This window comes from Prionailurus viverrinus, chromosome A2 (assembly GCF_022837055.1).
Source record: "Prionailurus viverrinus isolate Anna chromosome A2, UM_Priviv_1.0, whole genome shotgun sequence".
Taxonomy (NCBI): Eukaryota; Metazoa; Chordata; class Mammalia; order Carnivora; family Felidae; genus Prionailurus; species Prionailurus viverrinus.
The window spans coordinates 24,282-49,640 of record NC_062562.1 but is presented as its reverse complement, the minus strand read 5'-3'; the positions used below and the strand labels follow the sequence as shown (position 1 = coordinate 49,640).

The following is a 25,359-nucleotide window of genomic DNA, read 5'->3' as shown; positions in this document are numbered from 1 at the left end:
GAGTCATCTCTGACTCTCTCCACCCCACCTGCCCTCCATTACTGTCCTTCTTAGTCAATTAATTTGTAATTGCGGTAAAAATACATAACAAAACGTTCCCTTTGAACCACTTGTGAGAGTACAGTTCACTGGCATTAAGCAAACGCACACTGCTGTGCAGCCACCCCCACCATCCATCTCCAGAACTTTCCATCTCCCCAAACTGAGACTCAGTCCCCATGAAGCACCGACTCCCTGTCCCCGGGCCTCTCCTGGGCTCCCACCATCTACTCTGTCTCTGTGGACGGGGCTCCTCCAGGGACCCCCTGTGAGTTGGGCCACACAGGATGTTGTCCTTCTGTGTCTGGCTTCTGTCACTGCGCACAGTGTCCTCCGGGTCCGTCCACGTGGTGGCAGGTGGCAGGACGTCCTTTCTTCTTCAGGCTGAATAACAACATTTCATTACATGGACAAACCACATTTTGCGTACCCACTCACCTGTTGGTGGATAAGGGCTGTTCCCATCTCTTGGCTGTTGTGAGTTATGCTGCTGTGAACAGGGGTGTACAAATACCTCTTCAGGACCCTTCTTTCCATTCTTTTGGATATACAACCCGAAGTGAGATTGCTGTATCATAGGGTAGCTCCCTTTTAAACTTTTTGAGGAACGACCGTACTATTTTGGCCGCACCATTTTATAATCCCACCAACATACATAGTATGGATTATAAATATGTTTACATATATACTATATATAAGTTTATATACGTGTGTGTGTGTGTGTGTGTGTGTGTGTGTGTGTATATATATATATATATATATATACTGTGTGTGTTCATATACATATATGAACTTGAACTCAGGACCCTGAGATCAAGAGTCACTCGCTCCACCGACTGAGCCAGCCAGGCGCTGCATTCTTACAATTTTTCATTAAGATGTTGTCCTAACCCTCCAGGCTCCAGGGACCCTCCCCTCCCCACCATATCCCTCCTTTGTCCAGGTCAAGGTAGCATCTAGGGTAGATCTTGGTATACACTAGGCACGCAATTTTATGTGAACACATGAATGAGTGAGAACGGGATTCTTGTGGGTCCGGGACAAGAGTCCAGCGGGGAGAAAGGAAGCACTCATTGACTCAGGTCAGCTGCACACCAGGGCGGAGGTAAGCTTTAGGGGTAAACGGAGCAGGTTCCCAGGCACAAGACGCGCCTGTAGGGCTCGCCTCGTCCGGCAGGGGGCACTTCAGGGCAACGTGTTCCTAAAACGCAAATTAATAGCAAATGCATGACAGCTGGTCCTGACGGACTTCGTTGTTGTTGTTGTTGTTGTTGTTGTTTTTGATCAGGCGCGCAGTAGACAGCCCAGGCGCCGTCGGGGCCTCGGGCTCAAGATGGCTTTGCTGCCATAGCTCAGGGCCGGGCGGCGGCGCCGGCGAAGCCCCTGGAGGCCGCAGGCGGGGCCGCCCGCACCCTCCGTCCCTCCCCCCGCGGCCACCTGTCCCTGCCCACGGGTCCGCGAAGCGCCTCGGTTCCTCGAGGGCTGGAGTTTCTGATCAGGCGCGCTGCGGGCAGCCGCTCCCGGGGTCCCTTGCGTCGGCGTCCCGGGGGCCTGCGGGGGCCTCGGAGCAAGATGGCGGCAGCGGGGTCCGTGAGGCGCGGGCGGCGGCGACCGCGGCGCCAGTGAGCGGCCCGGGGGCCCGGGCGGCTCCGGGCCGGGGTCCCGCTTCGGGACGGACCATGCTACGCTCCACCGGTTTCTTCCGGGCCATCGACTGCCCCTACTGGGCTGGGGCGCCCGGGGGGCCCTGCCGGCGGCCCTACTGCCACTTCCGGCACCGCGGGGCCCGGGGCCCCGGCGCGCTGGTCGGCGGTGGAGCGGCGCCCCCCGCGGCAGGTAATGCCCGACCTGGGCTTGGCTCCCCGACCCGGGGCTAGACTCCACGGCTGGGACTTTCCCGGCTCCTCCGTTCTCGGCCCAGACCCCTCCCCGGACGCTGGTGGGCGTCGTCTCGCCAGCCGGGACCGGGACCACCCACCCCGGGGCCCGGTGCAAGTCGCGGGGTCTGTGCGAGCCTCCGTTTCCACGAGCGTACGGTGTAACCGTGAGGGGGCATGCCGTCCTAGAGCTGTCGCGAGGGTGCAGTGAGCTAGCGCAGGCCGAACGCTGAGCACGGGGCTCGGGAAACGAGCGCGGCTGACACTGGTCCGCAGGCCCAGGACTCCCCCTGCCTTTACTCGCACCCGAGTTTCTCGCTGGGGTGACCATCCCCGCCGCGCCCCCAACCCCAGGTGCTGTGGCAGCTCTTGTTTGCTGCTGCGTTGCGTTCCCCCTCCGCGCCTCCAGTAGTGGGGTCGGGAGGGTCTTAGGAGCACCTACTGTGTGTCGAGCCCTGTGTCAGACGCAGCTGGACAGGGAGTAAGCCAAACCCGAGGGCCTGGGACGGGAGGGCGGATAGGCTCCCAGGAAATTACCTTCTTTTGGTTGGGCAGAGAATGTTAGCGGGCTGCACGTCGTATCCTCGCGGTGATTGTCATTGTCATGGCAGAGTTTGGTGAAAGCTGGGAGCGCTTCTTGCAGGAGGTGTGGGATTTCAGCGGAGACTTTAAGAACGGGGAGGGGTGGGGGGAAGGAGGACATCACAGGGAGAGGCTTGGAGGGAGGATTAAGTGGTGTCATTCCTTCTGAGGGAAACTCAGGCTCCCGCTGGTGATCTCTGTCCTTCAGGACTGGCTGTCCCTTTCCATCAGACCCAGACTCCCTCATTCAGCCTCAATTTCAAATACCCTCTCTGTCTTTCCCCAGGAAAAATGTTTTTTATTTCAGAACCGTCTTCGAAAGAGGAGTGCGCCGGCTGGGATTAAATAACAGGCCTGTTTTCCCATTTTGCCAAGGAAAGAATCGTAGGGTTTTTTAAATTTCTCGCACGAATTTGTTTAGCCCCCCGCACCTGCAGCTGACGGTTTGCAGACAGCCAGATGCGAGCGTTCATTGTCTGGCTCCCCACCTGTTCTGGGCACGGGGCATTCAGAGCCGCGAGCCACGGGCGCGGCCGTCAGGAACCTGCTGTTGAGAACACCAAACAGAGGTGCCCCCTGGTACCTCAGCATCGGGTCATTATCACTCCCGTCTCTCGTGGGGGCCAGGAAGGTGGCGGACAGCACGTTGGAGGCATCTGGGAGTCAGCGCCCAGCTCACGTGTGGAGACGCGGTTTCTTGACTCCGTTTGTTTGCCTCTTGGTGTCCTACGCATTGCTTTGCAAAGAGCCCCTGGGTTTTGGGTTTCTCTGGGTGAGTCCAGAGAGGGCCGGCCCACTCCCTTTTGCCCCTGACGTTCTGACTTGGCCCCAAGTCTGCATGTTGCCTTCCAGCCTTCCGTTCTGGGGTGTTGATTTCTGTCCTCGTGTGTCCCTCCCGTGGTAAGTCACTTTTCAGATTTCTTTCTACGTCAGGAATGGCCAGTTAGTTTCCTAAAGGATCATTTCTAGGAGCCTGTTTGGTGAGGAAGTCCTGTGGCCCCACTTGCTGTAGGGGAAAAATGCAGCTGTCTACCCCTTTCCATGGTGGGTCTGCATTTTCTTTTTGCAGGGAAGGGAGGGAGGAGAGAGGGGAGGGAGGGGAGGGAAGGCCTGCTTTCTGGTAGCGCCGCCTCTCCTGCAGAGGGGCAGGGCCAAATCCCAGCTCAGCCTCTTCCTTGCCGTGCAGCCTCTCTGACCCTCTGTTTCCTTCTCCGTGGCATGCTTCTGGGGTCGCTGCCCTGTGAGGACGCCAGGGGAGAGTGTGTGCCTAGTCCTTTCCCTCCCTTCCAGCTTCCCCCTGCTCCAGATTTTGACAAGCTCAGTTTCCTATGGGTCGGAAGAGGCCGCAGCGGTCCAGATGTGCACAGGGAGGCGCTCTTGCCAGGGTGGGCTGGGCCAGCTTTGCTTGGACTCATTTTTAAGCAACAGCGTTGCTAAGGTGCTTGGTGGACGCAGCCTGCAGGTGGGGCGTTGGGGTCCCCGTGAGGCCCAGCACCTCCAGTCTTGGGCCGCTGGGCGCCTGAGCCTTTTGGCAGAGTCTGAGGCCCGTGAGGGGCCGGGGCAGGGATCCTGTTCCTTCCAGACCTTCAGCTCCAGCCCCGTGCCTCCCAGTGTGGGATTCAGGATCCCCGCCTCCGAACTTCGGTGTGATATTGCCCAGTTTCGGCAGCACGCGCTTGGGCAGGCTCTCTATGACTCTGAATGGTAGGGATGATTGTCCCCATTGTACAGATGAGGAAACTGAGGCCCAGAGATGGGAAGCCACTCTCCTGTGTGCACGTGGCCGGTAAGTGGGGTTATGGGATTGAGTTTGGGCAGTCAGGCCCTCGCCCCACCACCACCTTCCTCCAGTTTCTGCTGCCCAGCACCTGCGTGTCTCGCACACGCCTGGGCACCCACTGTGTGTCAGGCTCAGCGCTCTGCGCTCTGCCCTGGGGCCGGCAGGTCACAGCGAGTCTTGGGAGACACAGAATTGTGACATCTGAACACGAAACCTGAGGACAGGCTGGAAGGCAGGAGCGGTCACGGCCGTGGCAGGGGTGGCGGCTCTCGGGGCAGCCCTGCCCCTGGGCTTCAGATTTAGGCCCTTGAAGGCCCTGCGTGGTCTGGAGCCCCGAGAGCGAGCACCGCTTCTGTAGGGCAGCTCTGAGCCCACAGAGTCCTGCAGAGGAGGGGGCTAGAGCCAGAGAAATAGGGCCTCCCAGCAGAGGGTGGGTTCTGTTTCCTCCGCGAGCGGACTCGGGACAGGAAGGGCACGGCCTCAACGAACAGGCAGCCCCCGAGGCGTGGCCACGCTGCCCCTCTGCTGCTTCCTCTGTGGGCGGGGTGCCGGTGGGTTTCAGGGGGCGACTCCCCCACCACGGAAGTGTGCTTTCCTGCGTCCGGCCCGTCAGCGCTGTGAGCGTTTCTGCGCCCTGAGGCCGCGGGAGAACCCCAGCAGAGCCTGGTGTCTGGAGGCCTGGCCCGGCCGAGCAAGGACCCTGCACCGTTTGCTCGCTGGTGGGCACGTGGGCTTGAGCTGGGCGTCCTGCGGGGTCTGGGTGGGAGCTCTCAAGCTGGTTGGAGGAATAGGAGTCCCCCGTCCTCGGGGCCAGGCCTGCCGTGGGGGGTGTGCTGGGCGCCCCCGGTCGTGACGCCCCTACCCCAGCTGCAGTGACAACAGACGTTCCCCGGTGTCACCCCGTATCCCTTGGTCATGGGCTGATTCTCACTGCAGCCACTTTACTTTGTTTTTCAACTTCAGCCCCTGCCGCTCCCCAGATGCCACAGCCCCCAGGGGCCCAGCCGCGCAGGCCTCCCACGGGAGAAGCCGTTGGTACTCTTGGCGGTGCTTCTGCTGTGCCGTTGCTGGTTTTCTGTGAGGATGGCATTAGAGGAGAGATGTGGGGGTTTTCTGGGCCCCCGGGTGCGCCCTGCCTGTGGTTTCAGGGGCAGAGTCCCAGCCGGTGAAGCCTGCACGTTACCTCTGTTCAAAGCACTTCTTTTCAGGACTTGGGTAACGTTTGTTTTAAAAACATTGGACGATCCCCAAAAATCCGAAGAAACACATGGAAATTGCTGCAAATCCGTGCCTCGTGGCTTGCGGTGTTCCCCCTGGCCTGAGCTGGAGGAGGCCTGCTGCACTGGTGACGTCGGATCGTGTTTTCCAAGGCTCCGCAGCCCCGGTGAGGAGAGGGGCCGTCCTGGGACCGAGTCCCCAGCTTTCCACACCTGGCAGTCCTCTGGATGCCCGAGGAGCCTTAAAAAACCTGCCTTCGCGCCCCGAGCCGGTCTGGAGCCACACACCTATCGCTGCGTCTGCACATAAAGCTGCTTATGGCCCTGTGACCCTGCCCCCAGGGGACTCGGAGTGGTGTCTGGGGAGGTCTGTGGTTGTCGGTTTGGAGAAGCTCCACCCGTTCGTGGAGCGGGTGGGGGCGCCCCTCCCCGCGGTGCTGAGCACCCAGCCCCCGCGTGGGGCTGGCTGCGGGGGGCTCTTCAGGGGCTTCGGGGAGGAGGTGCGGCCAAGGCGGGGGTGCGCCGCCCCGAATGAGGGCATTCCTGGCTCCGCTTTCTGTTGTGCAGAGAGCCCGTCTGGCAGGGGGCCTCCCGCAGGTCAGCGGTACCGCCTGGGCCTCAGTTATCCCTTCCGTGAAGCGAGTAATGACACGGGCCCTCGGTGGACAGAGCTGCGGGAACGTTCTCCCCTCTGCAGCCCGTATCCCCTTTGCAGAACAATCCTTGGGGCTGTCGAGGGGTGTGCGCACGGGGATTCTTTCTGCTCCGTGTGCGTGGGCAGTGGGCAGACTGGTCGGTGTGATGTGGTGCACGACAAACAGCCGGGCGCTAAGAAGGAAATGGACAGCGGGTAGGAGGCATGGGGCTCACCGGAGCCTGGAGCCCCCCGGGCGGACTGCCGGGGAATCAGGGAGACGTCTCCTGGCCACCGCTCTCCTCCTTGGCGATAGCTGCGTCCTCCAGAGTTTCTGCCGTTGGCTTGTGCCTTTTGAGGAAGCGGGCACGTGTGCTTGCCGTGTGAGGGCCTCTGGTCTGGCGGCCCCCCCAGGCGCTGCAGGTTTCTGGAAACGGCCACGCGGAGCACCTGGGGGAACCTGCTTGTTGCTGTAGTGTGCTGGAGAACAGGGTGGGAGGCTGATGGGGGGCCCAGCTCGGGGGGTGGGGCTTGGCCTGGACATGTGCGTACACACGCAGGTCTACCTGGGTCTTGGGTGTCTTCTGTAAAATCAGGAGCCAGCCCCAGGACCCTGCAAGGGCTCTTCCGGATGGATCTGAATTCAGTACATACCTGGGGACCAGGATGGGGCACCGTGGAAGCAAAGGGTTGGTGTCCAGCACAGATAGGGGCTGGGGTCTGGGGAACTGGGGGTTGCAGGGACATCGGGCGGGTGTCCCCAAGCAAGTGGTTGCCGAGCTGGGTTTTGAAGGGTGAGTAGAAGTTTGCCTGGCGGCTGGAAACAGGGGTGGGCATGGGGGTGGGGAGGTGGTAATCCCTGGTTGGGACTGGGAGACAGTGCAGTGAAAGGCCTGGAATCTTCTGTCCTGTGGTTTGGGGGGACCTGGGGCGGGGGAGGGAGGCTGCTCGCCAGCATTGCTGCCATCCCCCGCGGCTCCAGCAGGGGTCAGTGTTGCGACACTGATTCTGACTCCTCCAGCACGGGCCCCTGAGTACTGCTGTGGTCTGGGAGTCCACCCCACAGACTGGGAGGTGGGGGTGGGTGCAGGGGACAGGGGGAGGCAAGACCCAGGAGGTAACAGGGAGGGCATGTCCGGGTAGCACTGGGACCGCTTTCACTCCAGGCACATCCAGGTGAAGCTTGTCCCTATGCGTCCTAGTTGACGGTCACACAACACTGTTGTTTGTCCTGGGAGACCTGTGTGCTCTTCTCCAGCGGAGTGGCCCAGAGGGCCCTCAAAGAGCAGGAATGTGGGTGCTGTTTCAGGAGACAGGGCCCAAAAGCTCTGGGGCCCCCATCCCCACGCACCCATGAGCACAGGCCTGCCCAAGCAGCTGAGTCCCACCTCTTCTGCAGGGACAGTCTCGGAGGGCTGCCTGGAGGAGCCGCTGAGACAGTCCATCGGGCTCTGGGCAGGAAACTGTCCAAATATGCGGGTGGGGGAGGGGCTGGCCCACCTGGGAAATCTGTCCTCATCACTCCCCAACCCCCCCCCCCCCCCCCGCCCAGCACCTTCCTGGGGGGTCAAGTAATAGAAGCTACTGATGCTGATGGGTGATGTTGGTGTGTGGGCTCTTAGGGGACACAGCCGGCTCCCCCTGTGTCTTCAACCCACGTTCCAGGAATGGCCGTGATGGGCGTGGCCTTCCTTCCCTGCCAGCTTCACCTGGAGCATCCAGAGGACACTGTTGCACGTTCTAGGCCTCCCAGGACCTCCCAGGAGCCTGTGTTGTGGAGGAAGGTGACCCCAGGAACATCCACTGGCCAGCGTGTTGGAAATGCACCAGGGCCAGAGGGAGAGAACTGCTGAAATCATGTGTTCGGACCCTGAAAGCGATCTGCGCCTGCCGTGGACCGGCTGTGAGGGCAGAGGGGGGGCCGCAGTGTCCCGTGCCCATGGTGGCCTGGCCGCAGAAGCAGAGGGGGCGCCGCAGAGAACGGGCCACGGTCAGCTGCACCCCTGGGAGGCCCGTTGTTGCCACTGCGGCCTAGTCCTTCGAGGGTGCTGTTCTGTTGCGTTTTTGTGCTCGTTAGGGATTTCTGGGTTCTCTGTTTTTTTGGCCTGTGCTGTATGCTTCCCTGTGTTTTTGCCACATGGTTGAGCCCCGTCGTATTTAGACTCCGCGACTCCACGTGGGTACTGCTGTCCTGGTCCTCCCAGGATCAGGCCCTGGGGAGAGCGCGGAGTGCCGAGCGACCGGTATTCCCAGGTGTGCCTGGGGCCCTGGCCTCGAGCTTGCTTCTGGGCTGGGGGCTTTAGAGCTGAGGGGAGGCTCCAGGGGGCAGAGGGCAGTGAGGAGAGGCCGTCCAGGGGTCGGGCCGTCCAGTGTCATCAGCCCAAGGTGGAGGTGGACCCCAGGCCCCGCTCCCCAGGCACAGCCCAGGTGTCCCTCACGTGCACTCTCAAACACCTGCTTCTGTTGGCTGTCACGGTTCTCTTCCTGCGTGTCCGGGGTGCCACAGGCAGCCACAGGCCTCTGCCCTCTGCTCCGGAATGAGTGAGCGGCCAGGTACTTTTTCCCTGGGCTTCAGGCTCCTGCTCTGTCCAGTGGGGCACTTGGATGTCCAGGAGTGGGGTGTGGGGGGCCCCGGGAACAGAGACTCTGGGCCTGGAGGGGAGTAGTGACAGCCAGCCCCTCTGAGGACCTGGGGACTGCCCTGCCCCCCATAGGGGTGGTGAGCGCTCAGAACCGCTGTGCCTCAGTCGGCTGTCTACCCTGCATTCCAGCCGAGCCAGCCAGGGCTGGCCACCAGCCAGTGTCCTTTCTGCCACCGTGGTCTTCTGGGGATGTCCCCCCTTTCTGCGAGGCCTCGCCCCCTATGGAGTCCTCAGAACGTGGGTGGGTTTAGTGTCTCCACTTAGGCTCCACACAAGCAGCCAGTGTATCCCGCTTATCTCTGGTGCTGTAGGGACCGTCTCCTCCTGTGTCCCCGCCGCCCCCATGTGGGGTCAGCCGGCTGTCACCCCACCGCCAGCGGGGTTGGAGGAGAGGCCCGCTGATGTCTTATCAGAGCTCAAAGCCGGGGTGGGACCGCTGTGCGCTGTGTGCTTATCGGCTTTGGACCTTGGGCCGAGTAGAAGGCGGGGAGCGGCGGCGACGGCCAGCCCTTCAGAAGGTGGCGCCGGCTCTCCTTTCCGGAGTGGGGAGAGGACCCAGGCTTTGGGGTCAGACCTCTCCAGCTGGGCGGGGCTGGCAGCTAGGCTGGCCAAGACTCCGGCTCCTTATCTGTGGAAGGAGGGCTCTGTCCATGCCTGAAGTTCCCGGTGGGGCTCACGGACCTCCCCCCGTGTGGCCTCCGTGCTTGGCCGTCTCGTCGAGTCCGCGTGCGTTGTGGACGGGAGGCTGCGCGGTGTTGTCCGGAGTGGAGTGAGGCGCAGAGGCGCGGGTGCGGCCAGAATTGGGTGTCTCCCGGCAGGGGGAAGGGTCGGGTGACTGGGGCCGGCTGCCCTGTCCTGCTGTTCTCTCAGCCCCTTGTGGTCTCCATAGCGAGCCTTGACCCAGCCCCACGTGGGCTCTTGCACTAAGTGACCCACAGCCCTGGAAAGCGGGGGTCTGGCCTTCCCTTGTGGGGATGGGGAAGCAGGCCTGGTGTCCACCATGCTGGAAGCCTGTCCTAGAGGCTGGTGGTCAGAGAGGGTGTCGGGCCTCCACGGCCGGGAGAGCCAGAGGAGGGAGGCTCTGTCCTTCAGCAGGGCAGGTCTGGTGGACGCGTGGCCTCCGAGGGCACAGAACCGAGGCTCAGGCACCGCCAGGGGAAGACTTGGCCTGTGTGGGCTGGCGGCCGGGGTGGGAAGAGGCATTTGGTGACTTTCCTTTTCCAAAAATCAGCCCAGTTGATCTTGCTTTTCCAGGGGCAAACCCCCACGGGAGCGCTCTTGGCTCCCATCCGGATCAACCCCCTGATCATTGGAAGACGCCTTCCACGGTGCCCTGAGGGCCGGCCTCACAAGGTGCCACCTGCCCAGAGCCTTCTGCTGTGTTCCTGCAGGCGGGTGGGCAGTGCTCCCACAGGCGGGTGGGCAGTGCCCCCAGGGCACCCCGCGGCTCGCAAAACATTTTCTTGGGGAGCTCCTCCAGTTCCCACAGGCTCCGCCAGGGACCTGGCCCTCCGAAGCAGGGCGGGGCAGGGGCCACGTGCCTGGGGAACCGGTAGCTTTTGCTCTCCCCTCCCTGAAGCCTCAGGTAGCCTTGGCTGGGGCTCAGCAGGCGCCTGCCTGCAGGGACTGAACTCTGGGCTCCCTGTGCCACGAGGTTGTAACGGAGCTCCTGGCAGCTGCACTCAAAGCTTCTAGACCTGTCTAGAGACCCTCAGGCTGTTGATGAAAACTTACAGGACCAGTGGGGAACCAGAAGCCCCACAGGGGCAGGCTCTTGGCCTTGACCTTCTTAGGCCCACTGAGGGTGTTGCTTTTTGCTTTGTGCTTGTGAAGGCAGCCTCCAGCTGGGACTGAAAGTGCCCTGTGTTGGCAGGGCTCATACTGAGGGGCTGGGTGCTTGCACTGGGCTCAGCCGGGGGCTGCACCCCCTTCAGAGTCTGAGCTGCTGGGACCCCAAGTGCACTCGCCCCTTCCCGGTTGAGAGGCCAGGATGCTTGGAGGCTAGAGAGGGTGGAGCGAGCCGGTGTGACTGCCCTTACAATGCCGGTACGGGCTCCAAGGTGGAAAACGAGACGGCCTCCCTCCTGGCCTCTCTGCCTCCGGTCCCCCAGAGCTATGGTGGCCTCAGGCTCTTTGTGGGGCCTCCTCTCTCCCTCCCTTGGGGGGAAACCCTTCCTTTCAAAATGTAAAGTGGCTTCATTACTTGGAACCGGGCTAAGGGGCCCCTGGCTGCCCTGCATTGTTTGTAGCCCTTTTCCCTGGGGAAGGGTAGGGAAAAGACCCCCCCCCCCCATCGGTGCCTCCCTGACCGGCCCCTGGGGGAGGGGCATTGCCGCCAGGTGGACCCTAACTCCCATCTCCCCCACCAGGGGGAGGACTCTTAGCCAAAGGAGGGCAGCGTGGGGAGTGAGGTAGGCCGGGCCGGAGGCCCCTTTGAGACCCGCCAGTCCAGCCCCTCCAAGCCCCTGGTGGACGTGCCCATTAATTGCCCCCCAGCTTGTGGCTGGTCTGGGCACTTCCGCTTTGCTGGCAGCCAGGACTTCTGCGGGGAGGAGAGGGCAGGGCACCGTCTTCCCTCTGTTCACTCAGGGGTCGTTAGGCCGGGGCGGGTCTCCCATTGGTGCCTTTGGACTGGTTGGGGGGTCAAGGTGGGCTGGGAGGGAGGCCCCCCTCTGGGTGGTCCCTCCACCTCTTACCAGGGGCGGCTGTGCGCCCTGCCCCCAGTCTCCCTCCCCCGTACCCTCTAGTGTTCAGCCGTGAGGTGGGGGGCATGGAGTGGCTGCTCCCCCCCCCCCCCCCGCCTCTGGTTTTGCCTCCCTGTCTGTGTCTGAAGCATTTCTGTCTGCTCCCTTTCTCCTGAGTACGACTTAAGATATGGGCTCCAAGGCAAAAGGCAAGCCACAGGCCGCAGTCTCTTCCCTCCCTCGGGCCCCAGGTGGCCCCAGCGCTGTCCCCTGCAAAGCTCCCTGTCCCCTGCAGGCAGGCAGGCAGGCAGGCAGCCACACGGTTTGGTTTCCTTTCCTTTCTCAAGTTTCCTGGGGCCACGGTGGCCGGCACCACCCGGCACCACCACCCGGGGCCCGAAAACAACACAAGATTTCCTTACCCGAAGAGGTCAGAGGTGCGAAATGGGTCTCACCGGGCTACATCCAGGTGTGGGCAGGGCTGGTCCTTTCTGGAGGTTCCAGGGGAGAGTCGCTGCCACACGGTCAACCACAGGGCATCGGATCTACGGACATATTCTTCGGTGACGGTGTAGAATTATCTCCGGTAAGGTCTTTTAAGTTTGTGAGGATAGTTGACCTACACTGTTACGTTACTTTCAGGCATACTGCTTAGCGGTTTGAAAAGTTTGTACGTTACGCTAGGTTTTTTTAAACATATTCTACGCTTTAGATGGGATTTCTAACAAAGTCTCTGAATTCTGGAATACGTCAACACGGCGAACTTGAATCTGGTGTATTGTCCCTTTCTTGGAACGGTGGGCTTCATTTGGTCACATTTTATGGAGAATTTCCGCACCTCTGTCCATGAGGGAGAGTCTCTGGTGGGTTTCGTGCCGACGTTGGTGGCACTGGTCGTGCTGGTCTCGTAGACCATGCCCTGGAACCTGGAACAGAAGCAGGATTATCTGTCTCACAGCCGCCCCGGGGGTGGGGGGTGGGGGGTGGGGCATGACTGTTCAGACTGATGGAAACGTTAAAAGGACGTAAGGGGGGCGCTTGGGTGGCTCAACTGGCTGGGGTCCGACTCTGGATCCCAGGCTCGTGGGTTGAGGTGGATGCTGGCTTGCTCTCCACTCTACTTGGCGTTCTCAGAATGCGATGTGACTGTAAATGCTTTTTGCCGCTTTGCTCCGTGGGGCCGCGGCACGGACAGCATTCTGCCTTCCCTGTCCCCTCACAATCGTGTGTGGGTGTCCTTCGTGCCTCCGTGCTCCTTGATGGTGGGTCCCTCGGTGGCTCCGTGCTCTCCTGGCGCGTGCACGGCCCCGTGGACGTAACTGCGGGGAGCAAGTTTGTGGGACAGAGCCCTAGGGGTGACACCTCTGGGGTGGCCCTGACCCAGGGGAGGTGGGCGAGGGCCGTGGCTGCTCCCTGCCTGGCCGGCCAGCCTTCCGCGCACACCCTCCCGGCTCCCGTCCGTAGGAGGCAGCACGCCGTGGCTTCGGTGTGGGCCAGGTCCGTGGGACTCCCGTTCTCACGCCAGCTCCTGGAGCTGGTTGTCCAGTCTGTGAGGTCGCCACTGCCCCACCCCATGCCGGGAGGTCTGTGGACGAGCGGCGGTGCCCCCGGGGGCCCAGTTCTGCCTCCTGGCCAGGCCGGCCTCCCTAGGGCTTTGCCAGAGGCCCCGCCCCCAGTTGGTTCTGCTTCTCTGCTCTTCCCCGGCGGCCTCGGGGGCGAGGCCCCGGCTGAGGCTGTGGCCCGACGTTGGCCCGTGTGGCTGCGGCTTCTTCGGGGGGCCTGCTCACTGCCGTTTTCTCCCGCTTCCCGTTTCAGGGCTTGGATATGACCCGTACAACCCCGAGCTGCCCAAGCCCCCCGTGCAGAGGGAGAATGGCGCCCTGGGCAGCGGCGGGGAGCCCCGCTCGGACATCCTGGAGCTGGAGCTGGTCAACCAGGCCATCGAGGCGGTGCGCTCGGAGGTAGAGCTGGAGCAGCGGCGGTACCAGGAGCTCCTGGAGACGGCCCGCGAGCACCGCTCGGCCGAGGCCCCTGCCGTGGCACCCCGAGGCCCCGCCGCCAGTCCCGCCGCGGGCCTGGACGAGGACGCCTTCCCGCTGTCCTTCGATTACAACCCTGGCGGCCGCCCGGGCCTGCTAAGCCCCGATGCCGGCTACCAGCCCACTCCCCTGGCCACCGCCGCCGAGGCGGCCGGCAAGTACTCGCTGGCTGTGGATCGCGCTCAGGGCCACGGCGGAGGGGCTGGCGGCGCCTTGGAGTACGTGCCCAAGGCTGTGAGCCAGCCCCAGCGGTACAGCCGCCCTGTCCCCAGCGGCAAGTACGTGGTGGATGACTCCAAGCCGTCCACGGACCTGGAGTATGACCCTCTGTCCAACTTCTCTGCCCGGCTGCTCAGCAGGGCCAGCTCCAAAGATGACCGGGCCCCCAAGCGGCCCCGGGGCTCCCGGGGTAGCGAGCCCTACACGCCCGCCCTCAAGAAGCCCTGCGACCCCTTTGCCGGCTGCGACGCCAGGTTCTCAGACTCGGATGATGACGCCGCCGCTCCGGGTGATGGGCCGGTCACCACGAGCCCCCCGCGAGCCCAGGCGGGCCCCGAGGGCAAGGCCCCCGGGAAGCCAGCCTCCAGGGAGGGCCAGGAGACCGAGGAGGGCAGCCTGCGCGAGACCAAGGAGATGGCCGTGCAGTATGACGTCGAGGACCTCGGGCAGCCCCCCAAGGGTCCCGGTGGGGAGCCCGGGGCCAAGCCTGTTTCCCCGGCCAGGGTCTCGCAGGACCCCAGCGGCCCCAAGGAGGGGAGACCCAAGAAGAAGAGAGGCGGGGCCCTGCCCGCCCCTGGCCGCAAGGACGGTGTCCGGAGGAAGGACCGGGGTAAAGATGGAGAGCAGGGGCGGCCTGCCGGGAAACCCTGTGCAGACCGGCGGGGCGCGCGGGCCGGCAGCCCCCGGCACAGGGCCAAGCAGCCGGAAGGGACCAAGAAAAAGCCATCTTCGGCCACCCCGGTGGCCAGCTCAGGGAACAGCCGGCCCGACCGCGGGGGTGCCCACCAGCTGCCAAGCAGGACGGGCGGGAAGACGCCGCCGGGGAAGCTGGCCGAGCGGAAGGCCCGCTCGCTGGACGAGGGTGCCTCCCGGGATGCCCCCAAGCTGCAGAAGCGGGCGCTCAGCCACGCGGACCTCTTTGGGGACGAGAGTGAGGATGAGGGCCTGGGCCCGGGGCCCGCGGCACCCCCCGCCCTGCCCTGCCTCAGCTCCAGCTCGGACTCGGACTCGGACTCGGACTCGGACTCGGACCGCAGCCTGGGCTGCTCCCCCGCTCAGGGGCCGCGCAAGCGCCTCAAGGCCCCGCAGCCCCCCTGTCCTGCCCCCGCCCCCGCCCCCGCCTCCCCCTCCGCCTCCTCCTCCTCCTCCGGGGCCGCCGGGGATGTGGACTACTCAGCTTTGGAGAAGGAGGTCGACTTTGACTCCGACCCCCTGGAGGAGTGTCTGCGCATCTTCAACGAGTCCACCAGTGTCAAGACAGAGGACAGAGGCCGGCGGGCCCGGCAGGTGGGCCCTGCTGGGGGGGTGCTCCCCTCCCTCCCCGTCCAGGAGCCCCTGCTGGCGCCCTGCTGCCCCTGCACCTTGTCCAGAAACAGAGCGCCAGGTCCCCCAGGCAGGGCCCGTGGCCACCGAGGCCCCGAAACCAGGGAGACTGGGCAGAGTTGGGGGGGGGGGGCAGCTCCCCTCTCCCTCGCCCTTCATCTCCCGCCCCCCTCCTTCCCGCGATCTCTCTTCCCCTCCCCCCACTTCCCTCTCTCTCCTTTCCCCCCTTTCTCCATTTCCCTTCCCTCTGCCTCCCTCCCTCCCTCCCTCCCCCTGTGCCCCTCTCATCCCCCCTCCACCTGCCTCCCTCTCTCCACTTTCCCCAGGCTACTCCTGTCTTCCTCCCCTCCCCACTTCCCCCCCTTTTCTCCTCCTCCTCCTCCTTTCCCACCTCTTTTCCACTCCTTCCCTCCCCCCTCCCTCTCCTCTCACTCTCCTCCCCCACCCCCCAAACTCCAGTGCGCCCACGTCCCGCCACCAGAGGGTGCTTGCTTTGAACAAAGCCAGAGGGGCTAGTCCCTGCTCGGAAACCTGCAGCTTCTGTGCGGGTCACAAGATCGGGCCGCCTGCTTGGTCCTTCAGTGCTCTGCTCTGTTCACAGACCTTTGAGGTGTTGCTGTTCAGATTTTTTCCCCTGTCCCCACATTTCTGAGTTGCCCCGTGTGAGCTGGCGAGGGAGGGGAGCAGGAGGCAGTGGTTGGTGCCGAGACCACCTTGGCCGGGGCCTGGGTCACACTCGGGCTGGGTGCGTCTGCAGGAGTCGCGTGCAGGACTGGCCGACACTGGGGTTTCCCCATCTGTGAGTGGGCAGAGCACGCCTCCCGGTTGGGGGTGTTTCCAGACCCGGTAGGCCCTCCCTTGACTGTGTTCCCGCTTTCCCACCTCACTCTCCGTGCCCTTTCTGAGTTACATATTCGCGGCGGGGAGGGTAGAGGAGTCGCCGCGCTGGTGTGGGGGTGAGGTCTGAGGGAGGAACCTCATCGAGGGTTGAACGTGTGTTTCAGCCTCCCAAGGAAGAGAAGGTCGAAGCCCAGGGGCATTCGGGCCTCACCACTCTGTTCCCGGGGCAGAAGCGGAGGATTTCTCATCTCTCCAAGCAAGGCAAGGAGGTAAAGCCCACTGCTGGGCCCTGAGGGGAGGCTGGTGGGAGAGAGAAGGCCCCCGGCCTCTGCCGACGGCTTCCTCTGGCAGGCGCGTGCCTGGCACTCCCCATGTGGTGGCAGAGACGTGCTTGGGGCCCACCTCCACTCTTCGGTTCGGTGCTGGGGGGTGGGGGGGGTGGCGCGGGGCACGGAGGGGCACGGGGGGGACTGCTGGCTGTGAGCTGTGCTGTGTGATCTTGGACCGGTGGCCCGACCTTGCAGAGCTGGATCCCACCCCAAAGAGAGAAACAGCTGTCGGTGGCATAGGGAAGGCTGGGGCAGAGGACCGGGCTCTCTGCCAAGCACCTGGGAGCTCTGGTGGATTCTATCACCAGACCCTTACCCTGGCTAAGCTGAAGGCCAGAGAAAACGGAATCAAGTGGGATTGGATTAGCGTGCCAATCCAATCAGGGGCCTAATGAGTCCCACCCACGCCGCGCCTATATCAGGGCCAAGGGCAGGGCCTAGGCATTCCGAGGCCAGGAGCCAAGAGAGCAGGGCAGCCGAGGTGCCCTGGGACAGCGAGGCAACATGAGTTTGAGGGCTAATGCGTGGAGCTGGCTGGTTCCTGCCAGGGTATCTGAGCACTCAGAGGAGGGCGCCGGGGCCGCGTGCCCGGCCCTGGCCCCGGAGCCCCTGCCTTCCTGTCCGTGGCCCTACCGTCAGCCTTTTGCCCCGTGTGGCCTGCTCTGGGTGCTCCCAGCATACAGACCCCCCCGGGAATTTGTCATCACCCAGGCAGAGCCCGGGAGGAGAGGCCCAGCGCCCCCTGCCCGGCCTCCCACCGCCCAGGAGGTGTGCTACCGGCGGGCCCAGCAGGCCCAGAGGGACTCCGCCGCCTGGCTCCAGGCCACCCAGCAGCCGGCCGAGAAGCCGTCGTCCTCCGTCCACATCTCGGCCCCCGGCGAGAAGAGGAGGATCGCCCACGTCCCCAACCCCCGCCTGGCTGCAGGTGAGTCCCGGGGCACAGGGGCTCGGGGGTGTGACAGGAGCCCAAGGCCAGGCTCTGCTTCTGCCAGCGATGGTGAACTCCAGCAGGGCCCAGCTGGGGCCTCAGTGTGCTGGTCTGTGGAACGGGGATAAAAGTTTCCCTCCACTGTTAGCAGGAGGCTAACTCAGGCCTGATGCAGTGCCCAGCGGCTCCGGGCCTTTCCCGGCCTTGGTGTTGGTAGCCTTGGGCTGGCTCTGGGGGGTCTGCGGGGTGCCTTCTTCCCACCCCTTGTCTGTCTAACAGACCCAGAGAGTCTGTCGTGCCGGCTTCCTGCCTCCCTCTGAGGCCCTGACCCAGGGATCTCCCTGTGACTTCCACTCTGTCCCTGCCTGCCTGGTCTTCTTGTCCTTGCCTCCCCCGGGCTCCTGAGTGGGGGCACCAGGCTCTATACCGTGATACCGGGAACGGGGCTGGCCTCGGTGGTCTGTGGGGCTGGGGTTAGTGAGGCTGTGGCCCCGGAGGCGCTCAGCTTGGTCGAATTGAGCCAGCTGGTCTGGAGGCCCCTGGGGCTGTGTTTCCTTCTGTCTTGTGGGTGCTTCCCCCGCTTGGTCTTGTGCGAGAGTCAGGTCAGACCTGCGTGGTCTGACCGGCAGGACACTCGGTGGCAGCTGGAGCTGGGGAGGTGTGAGGGGGGCCCCTGGCTACTTGGCCACCTGGAGGCCCCGTTCAGATGCACGTTCAGCTTCTCTTGGGTTGTAGAGGCCCCCTGCCATCTGACCAGCTTCGGGGGGCACGGGGGGCGTCCTTGCTGCTGGTTCAGATACTCCCTGGAGTCACCAGGGCCTGAGGGGTGGGCCCCACGAGCCAGCCCTCCCCTGCCCTCCCCTGCCTCTCCCTGCCTTAGGATAAACTGTCTGGATCCTGCTCCTTCCCCTCCCCAGAGCTCCCGAGTTAGAACTTGAGGGCAAGAAGCGTGCACCGTGGATCTTCAGCAGCGGTTTAGCTGCAGGGACAGGAGAGGACCCCGAACTGTGTGGATCCTGGGTCACCCTCCGTGGCTCGGGACAGTCCTTGCCACAGTCCTCACCAGACACACTCGGGGTGGCATCGACTCGCAGATGGCCCGGCACCCTTAGACCTAGTGGCACGCTTCCCGAGCTGCGGGGGGTCACCCGAGGTTGAGGAGTCCCCCCCCGGTGCCTCGTGCTGGCTTTCCTCCCCATGCACACCCCGGGTGCTGCACAAACGGTCCGTGTGTGAATGAACCTAAGAGCTGTCTTTCCGTTCCGGAAGGGCGCGCGCTTTCCGCCCACTCTGCAGAGGCCGGCCCTGGCGCGGGATGGGCCGCGGCCGGCTTGTGGTGCCATGGTCCCTCCAGGAGGCCGGGGACCTGGGCCCCGTGCTCTGCTCACCCGCTCCCGTTCTTTTGTCGGCACAGAAGCCCCGTGCGGGCGCGTGCGCACGCCCGCACCCCGGCCTCCGGCCCCCACCGCCTCCCCGGAGCCCTCGGAAACAGCCCGGCAGGCGGGTGCCCTCCTCCCCGGGGAGGCGGGAGACTGTTTGGTTTGTGACCTCATCAAAGGGAGAGGCAGAACACACAGGCAGCGGAGGGCCGGCCCCGCTGGTCACAGTGACTGGGCCGGGGCCATCCTGTACTCTCTGGTCTGCAGCCCAGGAGCGAGGGCCTTTCCTCAACCTCATAGGTCAATGCCTCGGAGTCGGGGGCCGGAGCATGTGGCAGAGGCTTCCCACGCGCCCTGCCACTCGCCGGGCCGCCCCGGCGGAGACATTGCCTGAGCCGGCCTCCGAAGCCCCATTTGCGTTCCCCCCTTCTCGATGGACTTGCCCGAACGCACATAGAGCCTGATGTCATTCCGTAGCCCGTGCCCCACAGCCCGTCCCGTCCCCCTGTGCTCCGAGATGCACGTCCTGCTGACGCTGAACGACCGCGGCTGCTGGGTGCTGTGCAGCTCGGTCATGGGTGTGCTCTCTTCCTGCTCTCACGTCCCCTGTGCCCCGCCAGCCCCCACAGGTGCCAAGAGGACCCTCGCCGCCAGCAGCGGCCAGCCTCCCAATGGCCCCGAACCGGACGGCCAGCCCCTGAAGGCGCGCACGCTGTCCGGCATGGCGTCCAAGACCACCGCCACCGTCACCCCCAAGCGTGTTGCCCACAGCCCGTCTTTACAGGTGAATTCCCGCCCCCCCGCCCCCCCCCCCCCCCCCCCCCGGGTCCCCTGCCGCGGGAACCTGGGCGCCTGGCTTGCCGACGCCCCTGTGCCACGTGGGTGCTCCTCCCCTTCCGGCTCCCTCTGCTGCCTTTGCTAACAGACTCCCCTCGCCCAGGGCGGCTTCAGTTCGACACTGAGCAGCGGGCACGGTGCCATGTACCCCCCCGCCCCCCGCCACGCCTGCCCTCAGTTTCCCCTTTGGCCAACGCTGCCGTGGCCGTGCTGGCCTCAGTGAGCCAGGGATGAGCTCTCTCAGGCCCCGAAGCCCAGAGTTTCCAGCAGGGTCCATCCTGCGTGTCGGTGTCCCGTGGGTTCTGCGATACACATCAGGGGACCAGGCACGGTATAGGCCGTCTGTGATGGGTCTGTCTTCTCTAGAGTTTAAAGAAGCCCATTATCCCAAAAGAGTTTGGGGGCAAAGTCCCCACCGTCATCCGCCAGCGGTATCTCAACCTGTTTATTGAGGAGTGTCTCAAATTCTGCTCTTCAAACCAGGAAGCCGTAGAGAAGGTGCGTGACCCTGGGAGGTGGCCGTGGGCCGGCTGGGGGGACAGCGGGCTGGGGTGTGTGTAGGGGTGGCCAGGTCCTAGGCCGAGGGGCCGGGACCTTCCCCCCCCCGCCACCCCCCGCCGAGCACAGGGCCACACAGGGCTGTGGTGTGTGTGTCCTCAGGCGCTGAACGAGGAGAAGGTGGCCTACGACCGCAGCCCCAGCAAGAACATCTATCTGAACGTAGCTGTGAATACCCTCAAGAAGCTCCGGGGCCTGGTCCCCAGCTCCACACCTGGTCTCAACAGTAAATCGGGGCGGGGCGGCCAGGGTGTCACGTCTGCGAGATTCGGGTCTGCGCCTCTAGCAGAGGGCCACGGGCTCCCCCGACGTGCTGGGGCTGCTGCCCACCCGGGCCGTGGGAGCGGTGGGGCGGAGACCCCAGCCGCCAGCTCTCTGCCGCTCCCGGGGCCGGGTGGGGGGCAGACGGGGACGAAAGCCTGCAGGGAACGTTGGTGGCGGGTGCAGGCTCCCGCTTGTCGGGCCTCTGTCGGAGACGGCCTGGTGCCGTGCCCTCAGAGCAGCCTCTTCTCGCTGTTGACCACGCTCCTTAGAGAGCCGGGTCTCTCGAGCCGAAGGCCACCAGCTAATGGGGCGGCCTCTTCAGAGGCGGAGCTCGGTGGGGCCCGCTCTGTGCGTTAAGCTCGGGGTGGGGACGGGGAGGACGGTTCAGGACTGCCTCTCGCGGGCACGCTGCAGTGTCCGACTACAGGCCTCCCGGCTCTCCTGCTCTTGCCTTGGCTCCGGCCCCGGCCCCTCCACCCCCTACAGCTCCCCCTGGGCAGGTTCCAGGGGCCCCAGGAAGCCCGGGACTTCCAGGCCATCTGCAGCCCGTCCCAGAAGAGTTGCGGTCACAGGAGGTCAGGCCTCTCCTGACCAGCGAGGAGCAGGCCAGGGGACGGGGCAGTATGGAGGGAGAGGGTGCGCTTGGGGGGGACGAAGGAGGCTGAGCGTAGTTCTTGTCCCTCCCCCTTCCAGGAACCAGCGGCCGGAGGGTTGTGTCCCACGAGATGGTGCTGGGGGGCAAGTTGGCCACCAAAACCAGCTTCTCACTCAGCCGCCCGAGCAGCCCCCGGGTGGAGGATCTGAAAGGTGACCTGCCTGCCCCTCCCACCCCACCCCCCACCCCCGGGCCACCTGGGGGCCCAGCAGTGGCTGCCGAGGCCGAGCTCCTGCCCCCCCATCCCCGCCACGGCCGTCCCGGCCTCCCTGTGGGCTGACCACCTATGCCCGCTGTCCCCAGGGGCCGCCCTGTATGGCCGCCTCAAGGAATACCTGCTCACCGAGGACCAGCTCAAGGAGAACGGCTACCCCTTCCCTCACCCCGAGCGGCCGGGGGGCGCAGTCATCTTCACAGCCGAGGACAAGAAGCCCAAGGACTGTGAGTGGCCTTCAGCACCACCTGTGCTCGAGGAGGGGTAGGGAGACGGTGGTGGCTCCGGGAGGGCCGCGTGGGGACAGGGAGTGGCAGGGCCTGATGCTTCCCCTCCCGCCCCGTAGCCGCCTGTAGAATCTGCTGCCGCTGTGGCACCGAGTACCTCGTGTCCTCATCCGGCCGCTGCGTGCGCGAAGAGGAGTGTTACTACCACTGGGGGCGGCTCCGCCGGAACCGAGGTGAGCCCCCCCCCCCCGCCCCCCCACCCCCGCCCCGCCCCGCCCCAGCCCCGCCCCAGCACAGCGGGTGTCGGGGCTGTGCCTGGGGCACGGGGGAGGCCCGGCCCTGACCGCTGCCACCTCCCTTCCAGTGGCTGGCGGCTGGGAGACTCAGTACACGTGCTGCTCGGCTGCCATCGGCTCTGCCGGCTGTCAGGTCGCCAAGGTAGGTCTCCTGGGCCTGCCGATGCTCCCTCATCTCGGGAAGGGCCCCCAGCCTGCCTGGAAATGAGGTGCAACCAGGGCCGGCCCCCTGATCCCCCGTTTCTGTCCTTCGATCGGTCCGCCCCCGACTCTGGCGGTGGCCTTGGAAAGAGGGGGACATCCCCTGGAGAAAGCCCCGCACCAGCCTGGCCCCTCGAGCCTGCCGCCCTCACCCACCCTCCCGTCCCCTCCCCTCCCCTCCCCTCCCCTCCCCTTTCCGCCCTCAGCAACACGTGCAGGACGGCCGGAAGGAGAACCTGGAAGGCTTTGTGAAAACTTTTGACAAAGAGCTTTCGGAAGATGCTCACCCGGGCGTTTATGCCCTTGACTGTGAAATGGTGAGCTGGCTGCCGTGGGTGTTCTGTTCGGTGGTCGTCCTGCTGCTGCGCCCACAGCTTTGAGGTGGGGGTGGGGGTAGGGGTCTTAGGATAGAGAGCAGGTAGAGGGAGGAGCCGGGAGCAGAAGGGGGGTCCTGCCAACGCCCCCCCCCCCCCCCCGTCCCGCCCCCGCCGTGTGCCGGGCTGCGTCCGTTGCCACTCCTCGAGGCCTTGCCGGCAGCTTCTGAGAGAGGGCTCCTCCCCCCACCCCCACCCCCCCCCCCGCCACCCCCCACCTCCAGCCAAGTAGACGCTCTGATCTCCCTCCTCAGCCCACGCTGCGGGCCATATGACACGGCCCTTGCTGGGTAGTGGAACGCCGGCCACAGGCCTCGGGGACCGGGGCGGCCTCGTCCTGAGAGCGCTGGGTGCGGGGCGGGGCGCACGGTCACGGGAGCCCTCTCGGCCCCGCAGTCCTACACCACATATGGCCTGGAGCTGACGCGCGTCACCGTGGTGGACACAGACATGCGGGTGGTCTACGACACCTTTGTCAAGCCGGACAACGAGATCGTCGACTACAACACCAGGTGTGGCCGCCCCCCCCCTCCCCAGCCCCCCCCAGGAGCGGGCACCCGCCTCCCTCCCTGGCTACCTTCAGGCTCCCCGCTCCGCCCACGCCAGGTTTTCAGGGGTCACTGAGGCTGACCTTGTGGACACGAGCATCTCGCTCCGGGATGTCCAGGCCGTCCTGCTGAGCATGTTCAGCGCTGACACCGTCCTCATCGGACACAGCCTGGAGAGCGACCTGCTGGCCTTGAAGGTACTGCCCGCTCCCGGGGGTCCTGGGAATGGGAGCTGCGGGGGCGGGTCTGAGCCCCAGGCACCTTCCTACCCTGGCCCTCCCGGGGCCCTGGACCTGTGGTCTCTGCCCGCCCGCCCGCAGGTCATTCACAGCACCGTGGTGGACACGTCCGTGCTCTTCCCGCACCGCCTGGGCCTCCCCTACAAGCGCTCCCTGCGGAACCTCATGGCTGACTACCTCAGACGGATCATCCAGGACAATGGTGAGCGGCCGGTGGGGAGCGGGGGCGGGGGGGGCGGGGGGCGGCGGCCGGGCCCGGGGGCGCACCCACTCTGACGCGTCCATCCGCCCCGCAGTGGACGGGCACAGCTCCAGCGAGGACGCCAGCGCCTGCATGCACCTGGTGATCTGGAAGATCCGAGAAGACGCCAAGACCAAGCGGTGACCGCCGCCTGCCCGCCTCTCCCGCAGCCCCGGCCCGGCCTCTACCCCAGGCCTCTTCCAAAACAGTGCAATAAATCTCGAGAGCTAACCCTGTCCACGTCGCCGAGACATGGAAACAGAGAGAGCGGGACGAGCCGGCGGCACAAGAGCCCCAAGCCGAGACCACCTGGAGCCCTGACACCCACCCCCCGCCTCCCGACCTGGCCCCCTTGCGCCGCCCCCGCCTCTCCCCCCACCCCCCCCCCCAACTCTGTCCTCCGGAGACTGCTGCTCATTCCCAGACGGGACCGGGACAGACCCCACCCGGCACCCAGAGGGCCCTGCGGAGTCCCTGGCAGCCAGGCCTCCCGCCCCTGCCCCTTCTCCTGCCGGGCAGGCTTTTCACGGGTGTGTTTGAGACAGGGGTTGTCTTTTTTTATTTTGTATTGTTATTTTTATTATTTGTAATTTAAACCTGGCGATTCGCACAGTTGTCTTTCCCCACCGGAAAAGGAAGACCCTGGTGCTGCCTTCCCCGTTGGGGGCGGGGGAGCGGGGCGGGGTGGGGAGAAGTCGGGGGGCCGGAAGCCGGCACCTTGGCAGCCACCAGGACGGAGAGTCCAGTCTGGCCCGGCCGAGCGGGTGGAAACTGGCCTCCCCAGACCCACCTGGACTCCGTGACCTCTGGGAACGAAGCCAGCCCCTCCGCCACCCCCCAGGGCCTCGCCTTCGGGACCCCTCCAGGGCCCACCAGCCTCTGGACCCTGTCTTCCTGCTGGAGCTCCGCCCTCCCCCCCCAGGGGCTGTCTGTAAAGGCCTGCAGCCCCCCCTAGGGCCCTGACCCCTGGTCCCCTGACCCGAGGCAGGAACAGAATAAATGTTTGTATGGATTTTAGATCTCATGGCGTCTGGTGGTGTTCTTGGTGCCTGGTGAGGCTCCACACTCAGCTGCCCCCAGGGCCGGGTCTGCCCCTAATTGGGGAAGTGGAAATGGAACCTCGTTCATCTTCCCGAAAACCATCTCCTGCGGTCCCCGGGCCCGTCACGCTTCTGGCCCCCTTGGGGCTCTGCGATGGTGGAGGTGGTGACCCAGTCCTGTGAGCGGAGCTGGCTTGGCTGGCTGTCTTGCTTATCTGTGGGGTGGGGAGCGAGGAGCCCTGGAGAGCCACCGTGCTGTGTCTGAGGAGCTAACGCGGACAGGGAGGGTGGCCACCTGCCCCCTCCCCAAGTGCCGGCCCGCTGCTCCCGGGAGGTGCTTGTGTGCACGGGGCTCAGTGATGCACTCGGCCTGTCACTTGTGCCTCTTGGGGGTGTTGAGGTCTCCACGGTTAGTCCATTTAAGACACAAAGTGCAGCCAGAGATGAGCCCGTGGAGGGGCAGGTGGGGGGCGCCCTATGTGTGGAGGCAGGAGGGCTTTTGGAGGAGGGCCCCTGCCACTCCCACTTTGGCTTCTGCTAAAGGCCAAGAGGGCAGGGTCCCAGGCTGAGGACACGGCAGCCTCTACCCCCGAAGCGCCCGGGGCCAGCGCTGCCGAGGACTGGGTGCCCTCCAGATCCTGAGGGGCCCTCACTGGGGAGTGGTGACTGAGTCGGGGCCCCCGGCCACTGTTGTGTCCCCCTGAGGCTGTTCTGACCATTTGACTTTCTCCCACCTCTTCTGTAAACAAGTAACTTTCTAAATAAATGGTGCAGGGCCATTTCTGTTTCTGTGTGGTGTCGTTCCCTTTCCCCAGAGCATAACGAGCCCCCCAGGGAGACCCAGAGGAGGGGTGCAAGCTTTCAGCTGGCCGGCCAATGAGGCTCTTGGGGCTGCAGGGAGGGAATGGGTTCCCCTGGGTCCTTCTCATTAACCACTGGGTACGGGCTGGGTGTTTGTTGAGTGAATGAATAAGAGGTTTACCAGTGCCCATCCCCCCGCCCACCCTCAAAGGCCAAGGAGGGTGTGCAGACCAGGCTTCCTAGGAAGAGGGAGTGGGGAGGTTGCTGCTCTGACGGGGGGGTGGGGGGGGGTGGTCACAGCCTGTGTGCTGTCCTCACCACCCCATCGCTCCCTCATCACCAACATTTGCTC

The 25,359-nt window shown here is 64.7% G+C and overlaps 1 protein-coding gene across 4 annotated transcripts; it reads left to right on the top strand.

Annotated features, from left to right (window-relative positions):
* The first annotated feature begins 1,582 nt into the window (after positions 1–1,582).
* On the top strand, positions 1,583–24,183 carry REXO1 (RNA exonuclease 1 homolog). Of its 4 annotated transcripts, XM_047848768.1 has the most exons (18): positions 1,742–4,284; positions 5,242–5,355; positions 5,487–5,662; positions 13,271–15,000; positions 16,041–16,145; positions 16,917–17,130; positions 19,133–19,296; positions 19,716–19,847; positions 20,010–20,133; positions 20,865–20,978; positions 21,130–21,267; positions 21,387–21,500; positions 21,632–21,705; positions 21,971–22,081; positions 22,535–22,650; positions 22,745–22,883; positions 23,007–23,127; positions 23,222–24,183. In XM_047848768.1, exons 1-18 carry the CDS (start codon positions 4,190–4,192, stop codon positions 23,308–23,310), a joined length of 3,870 nt encoding a protein of 1,289 aa, XP_047704724.1. In that variant the 5' UTR covers positions 1,742–4,189; the 3' UTR covers positions 23,311–24,183. The 4 variants fall into 4 exon arrangements, with proteins under 4 accessions (XP_047704726.1, XP_047704724.1, XP_047704723.1 ...); XM_047848767.1 differs by having other exon boundaries at positions 5,242–5,662; XM_047848769.1 differs by having other exon boundaries at positions 1,742–4,997; positions 5,242–5,662.
* Positions 24,184–25,359: the final 1,176 nt, after the last annotated feature.